General features: G+C 31.5%; 1 protein-coding gene and 1 pseudogene across 1 annotated transcript; one reads left to right on the top strand and one right to left on the bottom strand.

Moving 5' to 3' along the window:
* The first annotated feature begins 1,895 nt into the window (after window positions 1–1,895).
* On the top strand, window positions 1,896–3,280 carry LOC120157984 (transcription factor bHLH106-like). The gene is made up of 2 exons (XM_039168934.1): window positions 1,896–2,190; window positions 2,705–3,280. The coding sequence occupies exons 1-2, from the start codon at window positions 1,921–1,923 to the stop codon at window positions 3,125–3,127; spliced, it is 693 nt and encodes a 230-aa protein (XP_039024865.1). The 5' UTR covers window positions 1,896–1,920; the 3' UTR covers window positions 3,128–3,280.
* A 2,642-nt stretch (window positions 3,281–5,922) lies between these two features.
* Window positions 5,923–8,566, bottom strand: LOC120158003 (annotated as a pseudogene).
* Between the last annotated feature and the right edge of the window lie 980 nt (window positions 8,567–9,546).

The following is a 9,546-nucleotide window of genomic DNA, read 5'->3' as shown; positions in this document are numbered from 1 at the left end:
ACCTTATAATCAACTCATACTATTCAATTTTTTTTTTTATAATTATCGACATCTGATTCCTTATTAATTAATCTGGAATGAGTATTGTTAAGATTTATTAAGGGGATAACCCTTCATTCATAACATCGTGATTCAAATCTCTTACATTATTTAAAGAATTTGACGTTTAATCCACTAAATCATCTAGTAATTAAATTTTTAATACATTTTAATTATAGAATGGTACATTTATCGAATAAAATAAGAAGACATTAAGAAATTAATTACTAACATACAAATTAAATGTAAATTAAAATTGAAGAATAGAAAACAAAATTATGTTATAGGCATAATACCATAATTAGTCCCCAACATTTATCAAAATGATCATTGTGTCCGCATTCTATTTTTTGAGTATTTTGACCCCCCAATGTTTCATTTTATTGAAAATATTCCCCTAATATTTGATAGAATAATCATTTTGTCCTTCATTCCTTTTTTCCCAAGGAGTTTTAGCCCTCAATGTTTTATTTTTGTCCCAAAGTGAAATGTTGGGGCCAAAATGCCCTAAATAAAAAATAGGGGCTAAAATGAATATTTTGATCAACGTTTGGGGGACTATTTTTGGCATTATGCCTATATTATACGATAAGGATTTTTAGTGGATATTCATAACTTATTTTTAATATGATGACATCTTTACTTTCGGCTGGTCATGATGAATGTATCAAAAGATACAGATATTTCTCATTGATTCCCATTTAGTTAGTCAAAAAGATAGGGTTGAAACTTGATACTAATTATTTTTTTCTTCCCAAAATCAGTATGAACATAGAAAAGATTTAATTTAGTTTTGTTCAATTGGGATGGAATTAAATTTAAATACGATTTTTTAGAAATTTTAATTATAGGATTTGGCTTGATGGTTGAGCTTTGGCATTTTTTTCACACTGCAAAATGCCAAGGTTCAAGTCTTAATAATTGCACATTTTGTTTTTTTAAAATGTAAATCAATGAGATGATAACACGTGTTATCATATCATTAGATAAAGATTATTAAATATATAAAAATATTTTTTGTTGATGAGATTTTTTTTGCTGACGTCATTTCTATATCAATATTTTTGTATATGTGGCACAACTAAATCATCGTGCAATGTCATATAGGATTGTTACGTCATCTCAAGTCGTTGATCATGAATTGATTAAGTGTTTTCATTTACATATGAAGTCTTTTGCCATAAAATGATACGTTAAAGGTTAAAATATTAAAAAAAAGAAGAAGATAAGGATCAAAGTGACCTAATGTAAACATTTTTAATACAAAATTATGAGTCAGAGTAGAAGCACTAGTAAAAAGTATAATAATGGTTTTTGTATTTTTAAAAATTAATTATGTATATAACCTTGCATTATTAAGACCAATGTTATATTATCCTAACCAAAATGATATGAGAGTAGATTACAGTCTACAGAAAATAAAAGACATAATAATAAAATTATTCTTAAAATTTACATAAATAATTATTTTGGTAGCTATTATTTTCTTTAAATATTTTTTTGTCAAAATATATATCCTTATTGAAAGGAGATTATTAGTTGACTAACGATTAATACATATTGTTAATGTGTTATTTTCTCATATATTTAATTGTTTATGTGACATGTGTCACATCACTTAAAGTGATGCAATGACATGTATAATGTCAGTAATTAAACACATGTGAAAATGTTACGTCAATAATATGTGTTTTTCCGTTAATCAACTTACGATTTCATTTGAGAGATGATTATAAATATATTAAAAACCCTAAAGACAAAAATCCCACCGAAAGCATTGTCAAACATTTTGATTTCACTTCCAACTTAGAAAAAAAAAGTAGAAAAAAACCACTCTTTAGTCAAACAAAAACACCCATCACCGCCTTCATTCGGAAAAGCATGCAACCGGAGAATTTCGAGCTCTACCGGTTTCTCGCCCAGAACGGCGTCGGAGGCTTTCCGACCAGTTCGGGGTTTCCAGCGATGCAAAGCTTCTCTAGTTCCTCTACGTACTACCCTTTGGAGATGTCTGGAGTTACTAGTGAAACGTCGCCACAAGATAAAGCTCTTGCTGCCTTGAAGAACCATAAGGAGGCTGAGAAAAGGAGGAGGGAGAGGATTAACGCTCATCTCAACAGGCTTAGAACTCTTCTCCCTTGCAATTCTAAGGTAATATATATATATATATATATATAATGTATAGTATTTCATTTAAGTAATTTGAAGCTTTTAGAGAAATGGGTTTGAATTTTGATTACGATTGGTTTAGTTCTTCTTTGGATATGCATGGTTGAACGTTGATTTCTTCTTCTTTCTTTTTCTTTTTGCTGTAGTTTGTTGACTGTTTGTTTCTCGGGGAAAAATAACAGTAGACGATTGATTTCTTTTGACCACGGCCCACGAAATGCTAAATGACCGGACGTTTTCGCAACTCAATTATTGTAGTCGTTTCAGTGTTTTAATCAGTTGAAAAATGAACGGAAATCGAATTAGTCGATAATTGAAATTGATTTAATATGGATTAGTTAAATTAGTTAATTTATGTAACATATGTTAAAAGTTATATGATTTGATCGATTCAATTATTCGGATTATCTATTTTAACCACTTGTAAACCCTAATTCATCATCATAACTTTTGACTCAAAGTGAATAAGCTTTTTGATTCCATTTGTTTTCTTCAGACAGACAAGGCTTCACTTCTAGCAAAGGTGGTCCAACGAGTGAAAGAACTAAAAGAACAAGCTCTCGAAACGACCGAGCTCGATAACTTACCGTCCGAAACTGACGAAATCACCGTACTCTCGTGCGATTATTCCGACGACGGGAGATTGATCTTCAAGGCCTCGTTTTGTTGCGAGGATCGATCTGATCTCCTGCCGGAACTAACCGACATCCTAAATTCTCTCCACTTGAAGACTCTTAAGGCCGAGATGGCGACGATCGGAGGACGGATATGCAACGTTCTGATCGTCGCCGCCGACAAGGATCACAGCATCGAATCGGTTCATTTCTTGCAAAACGCGTTGAAATCATTGCTCGAACGTTCGAATACGAGCGATAGGTCAAAAAGGAGACGAGTGTTGAATCATCAAATGATGGTGTAGTGGCATTATCTATTTCTCCATGGCCATTGTTTAAAAATTTCATCTTCAACCTTTTGCTTTTTAAGAGTGAGCTTATCTTTGTTTTTAGGGTTTTACATGCATCATGATTGTATGGTGAGTTTAGGGTTTATCTTTTTTTTTTTTATGAAACCAGGAAGATATGAGACAGAACTGTGTTGTGGAATTGTTATATAAACGGTAAATTTGTGGTTTTAATTTGATTCGAATTTAACCTCAAAAATAAATAATATACACATCTAAAAATTCTATCAAAAAAATTGAGTTGTATTAATCTGTCATAAAAAATAAACTCAATTCGTTTCGATTTAAAACTCGATATCCGAAAAAACAACACTAGACTTCAAAATTTTATATAATTGATACTTGCAAAGATACATAAAGAGCGGAAGATTTTTAACAATTTAAATTTTAAGATTAAATACTTGACGAATCTCTATTATTTTGAATTTAAGTACTCACTTCTTTTGATATTTGATTCTAATTATGTTCTTGGATAAACATGATATATACGGTTAGAATTCACTAGTACCAACTGTAATACTTTTAGTTTATATCTTTTTAATAACGTTGAATGAGTGAAAACAAACAATTAAAATTATATTTTTATTTTTATTTACGAATATCTTCTTATTTTTTATTATTAATTTTAACAATCTATTTTTATTCCTCTAGTGATCATAATAGATGTAAAACTAAACAAATTTCCATAGTGAAAGTATATATTGTCTTATATCGTTAGATGAATATAAAATAGACAATTAAAATTGTCTCACGATTCTTTTCAATGAATATGTTATAATTTTCTGTTGTTAGTATCAACCGGATTCTATATATATATATATATATATATATATAAAAGGAGACAGATGGATTTATAAGATTTAGACATGAGAATCTGCAGTTGAAAAGGGGGTAGGAAGAATCAAATCCAATCATCTGAAATAATATATATGAAATTAATTGGTTGGTGTCGTTTTGTTTGTAAAAAGCAGTCGTTTGTGTGAGTTTCGATGAGTTTGCGAAGATCACATATTGTCTGTTACGCATCCGTTTATCACGTAGAGGGTAATGCTTCTTCCCTCACTCGCCATTTCTTTTCTAACACAAAGTTGGAAAGAAGATAAAACATTGGAAATGAGGAGGAATTACAATCCAAAAATTCAAAGTAAATTTATATTAAAATGTTTATTCGTGTCAACAGATTACTCCACGTGATATTTTGATATGTTTTATTTTACATTTATTATTATCTTATTTATATTATTTTAAAGGATGGTAATAATTCAACTTAATTGATATTAAATATAATAAAAACAAAGAGAAGAAGGCGTGAATAAAGGGAAGGCTGACAAGAAGAAAGTATTAAATGATGGTGTGTGAGAAGAACTGCAATGTTCACAAATTTCTAGGAAACGAACAAGGAAGGGAGACAAAAGAAAAACAAAGTGAACAATGTCGGGAAGACGTGCAATCTTTGCTCGTCTTTGTCTCCCCTCTCATCTCTGCTTCTTATTTCCACCGACGAACCATTGCCTCCATCCCACCTCTTTTCTTAAAGTACGTGCCCTTTTCTTACATTGCTTTCTCTCAAAACTTCAATCTAATTTTGGACTTATTAGGTGGGTTTATTAATTAAAATTAATGTTATTTTTTTTTAAGATTTTAAGTTTAAATAATTATATTTACAAGATGTATATTATTAATGATTAAAAATATATATGAATATATATTATTTTGTATAAAATGACTATTTGTACGATAATTGAGGCCTATTGAATTTTCAATAAGGATAGTTACTACGATTAACATTGAGTTGAGTTTTTATCAATTAGACTTAACTTGAAAAATATATCTATTCACTTGAAATTTGATTCGATTTGAATTAAGAAAGGTTTCATATTATCTAAAGCTCGATATAATTTTTACGATAAAATCTATATTCAATTCTATTCAATACAAATAAAAAAAGTTCTTATGTCATGCGATAAAATAAGGATCTAAGTGATATATATATATATAGAGAGAGAGAGAGGGATAAAATGAGAATTATATATATAATTTATGTTGGGTCAAGGAAGATAAGTGCATGTTTTTTTATATCAATAATCAAGTCAAATTTTGAGTCTGGTGATAGGTGAAAGGAATTTATGCTCGGATCGAATTCGAGTATAAAAAATATGACTTTAACCCATAATCATACCTAACTATTATCCAGAATTGGGTCAAATCGTGTATTTTCAATTTACCCGACATCCTCCTTCAAAAAAATCAACCCGCTCCTATTATTTTTTGTTTTGAAAAACTCGATCTTATAGAATTAGATCTAAACACTTTAGATTCGAGTAACATGACAATCCCTAGTTTTTGGGGATAAACTTCAATTGGGCTTCAATAAGATTAATTGGTTTTTAACTGGGCTCATATTTTGATCACTTCCCAAACAGACCCTTGAGGGGCCCCTTTCCATCCAATGCTTTGTTCCATTGTTTAAATTTCAGTGAATTAGGAGAGCAAAGTGTATATCAGACAGCTAGTAGGATGTTGGTCCACTACCAAACACTTCTAATTCTCAGTCCATTACTAATACTGGACTTTACATGTTCAAATTCGAATTCAAATAATCTTTTTATCGAACTGAATTTTAGTTCTTTTGTTACATTGTTATGTCGTACGATTATTTTTGTTCATTATTTGGGATTTTAGACTATAACAAGTCGGATCAGATTATTTTTTTAAAAAAGGATTCTTTTATAGATTTGAATTTAGACTACATCGGCCTGGAAAATCGCTTCTTATTACTTATATATTGTAACCCAGGAACAAAATTACAACACGATGAGCATTATAATCTCAGAATCAATAAGCTTTTCTATTCTATGGGTTCTAATCTCCTCTGCTTAACAATTGAAGGAGAAAGTTTGCAATGACAAACTCTAGCTGGATCGAGTTCGATACCCTTTAAGCAATAAGTGTTGGGAAGTTTCTGCAAAATCAGGATCCGAACTCAACTCAACTCAACTCTGAACTTAGTGGGGTCTATGTGACTAACGGACACCGGGGTCTCGGACCAAAAACGAAAAATGGTGGCAATGGCATATATTTACAGAGGATGAAGGGGACAATGACATAAATGCTTTCTATTCCAAGACTTGTTTAGGCCAAAGACGTTTCCACATAGAGATCTCTTCTTTGTAAAGCTTTCTGATTCCACCATAAAATCCATCAACTTCATTGCCTACTTCTCTATGATCTTTCCTATTTATTGCCGTTTTCCGCCATCTCGAGCTTGCCGGGAACTGCTTGAATTCTAGCATCACCGTATCTGTGTTAACAAACACAATGCTGTTACAATGCCAGCTATATTGATCGGCCTTCCCGTTTTTCTTAAACTACTCGTATTAAACACTATTATTCGACACACAGGCCATAGCTAAACACCATTTTGACATCTTCTGCACCTAAAAGGACAACGACATGCTAACAAGAGAATGCTTATCGAGGTTGCAGATGATTTCGACAATATTAATGGTTCAAAAAGTCAAAAACCGAAAAATAATGATCATAACATCGCGTTACAGCCTCGGTTAGCAATTAAAACAGTCTAGTTGGATTTAAAGCACAACTCAATTAGTCCATATAATCATTTTTGTAAAACAATTATTAAGTTCGAGATTGAATCCCGAAATCGATCATCTTTCTCCTATCCCTAAACCGTGATGCCAATGTATATAAATGCAAGGAAGATCAAGTGATTTTTCCTTACCTGTATATTGACAACGGCAATGGTTTTCATTTCCATCACAGGATTCCATGTGACCAACAACACCATACCACCAACCTGAAAGAAATCAAGTTCACATTGGTTACCATATTGTTTCTAATAAGTAAAAGAATTCAAGTTTCGGGTTCAAGTCCTATTAACGGAGAAGACATACGGTCCAATCTGACCCGACTCTAGAATAATGGAGACTCAATATGACTACCGAGTACCCGAATAGCTTTCTGGAAAACTCACCATAGGGGAATTCTTTGGTCTTTCTCCATTGGATCTCAATATGATTCCCAGGTTTCAAATCAACTAATGAATCAGAAATGTAAAGATCATATGAACAAGTATCGACAGGCGGCGCCCTCAGCCTATCCCACGATATATTCTCCTCTTCCGTCTGACGTCCGTGAGGTGAGTACCTGAGAACATAATATAATGTCAAAATCAAGTCCGAGATTCGAATCGCGATCTCCATCGCGTTTTCGGGTCTAAATTTATCGCCGTTGCCGACGAATATGCCATAACCAAATTACCTTGCCTGAAAGGTATCAGTCTTGGAATCATAGCTAAGCTTGGCATCATAACAAGATAACATAAATCCAGCATGTCCATTCTGCAAAAACCAAATCAAAATTACAATCATTTCACCAAAATCATCGTGTTCATCAGCAACATTTAGCAATTATAAAAATTACTTTCGGGTCTAAATTATCGCCGTTGCGGACGAATATGCCATAACCAAATTACCTTGCCTGAAAGGTATCAGTCTTGGAATCATAGCTAAGCTTGGCATCATAACAAGATAACATAAATCCAGCATGTCCATTCTGCAAAAACCAAATCAAAATTACAATCATTTCACCAAAATCATCGTGTTCATCAGCAACATTTAGCAATTGTAAAAATTACCTCTCTGTTATAAACTTGTGCTGGGAACCAGAATTCGCCGGTTTCAAGAGACAGATACCGAGCCATGATCGAATCAAAAGGAAAATAACTTTTCTTGAGCTGATTCTCGCAGTTTTCAGTTCTGGGTTTAGAGCTAAACCGAGAGAGAAAAGGGCAGATTTCAGAAATGGAATCGATGAAACTCTTTTGGTTACTTCGATCCAAGAGATTTGTGGATCTCATTTTTGAAGCAGTATGCCATTGCCATTCTCTGTAAGCTGAATCCCCAATCACTTTACCCCATTTTTGCTTCATGTGTTTCTCCCAAAGATGGTCGCTCGTACAACGATCCCTTAACGAGGAGCAAACTCCGGCCATGGCACATAGGCCGGCCGTTGAAAGGCGCCCAGAATGCATTCGAGGGTCAGCTCGGGCAAGTCCAGCAACGAAGATGATGACGACGTATTGTGGTCTTCCTTTTGATTCTCTAACGACCCGAGCTTCGTCTTCATCTTCTTCAATGGGGTGATTTGAAGGAAACTGAAGATTCCGAGCTTACCCTTGTGGAACAATGGCGGAAGCAATCTCCATTTACAGTGAAAGAACCTTTGATGGGTCTTTGAAGACAATGACTTTGACAGAATAATGACTGAGAAACATGATATTAGTAACAGAAACATTTGATTCTTTGAAGCTTTTTGTGTCAAAAGAAAGAATCAACGAAAAGAAGAAGAAGAAATTATGCAAAATAACTGTTATCTAAACAGAGATGATACTACAGCAGGGGGTATTTATACTGTTCTTTTCATGTCGGTTTGGTGTGCATTTTCACTTTGGTTTGATTAGTGATTAAATTATGCTTTTGGTCCCCTCATATTTTGGGATAAACACATGAGTATACTAATAATAATATTTAAATTATTAAAAATATTAAAATAATATTAAAAAGTAAAAAAAATTAAAAAATAAACTATATAATAATTATTATTTATTAAAAATTAAAAATTTATAAACATTAAAAATTTTAGATACTTTGAAAAATCATTGGTATATTTTTTAATATTTATTTTTAATAATTAATAATGTATCATCTTATAATTTGTAATATATTTTTATGCAGTTTAATAATTTTTTAAAAATTTAATTTTTGTATTTTATATTTAATTTTTGTATGTTTTAATAATTTAATTTTTTATTTTAAAATATTAAATAAATTCTCGAATTTTCTATTATAAATCAATTAAGTCCATATAACATGTCTCATCTATTATGAATTATTACATCATTATTATTAATAATCAGTGAATAATATTATTTTTTCTTAATTCAAGAATTATATTGAATAAAAATAAATTTAAGAATCACATTAATTTAAAAAAAACTAGAATGTCATTAAACCAAAAATTAAGTGATCTATTATCAACAATCAATTGTCAAGTGAAATGAGACATCAGATTCTTTAAGTAAGATTATGTGTTCGAATTCTGAAATTTACAAATAGAATAACTGTGTTAATATGGTTGTCCATACATGAACATCTCTAATATTTTATTTAAAATATCAATTAATATATTAGATACAAATGGTTAAACAAAAAATTAAATCACCTATTAATTCAATTGGTTAAAAACGTGGTGTTGAATTTTTCAAGTTATTCACAAAGAAAGTAAAAGCAATGAAAGAGAAGCGAAATGGACGGAGCTGTCAAAGTGCAAAGCAAGGTGAACGGTCCTCTAAAAAC

This window comes from Hibiscus syriacus, unplaced genomic scaffold, assembly GCF_006381635.1.
Source record: "Hibiscus syriacus cultivar Baekdansim isolate YM2019G1 unplaced genomic scaffold, ASM638163v2 tig00111298_pilon, whole genome shotgun sequence".
Taxonomy (NCBI): domain Eukaryota; kingdom Viridiplantae; phylum Streptophyta; class Magnoliopsida; order Malvales; family Malvaceae; genus Hibiscus; species Hibiscus syriacus.
Note: the sequence above shows the minus strand (reverse complement) of the source record. Positions and strands in the feature narration are given on the sequence as shown.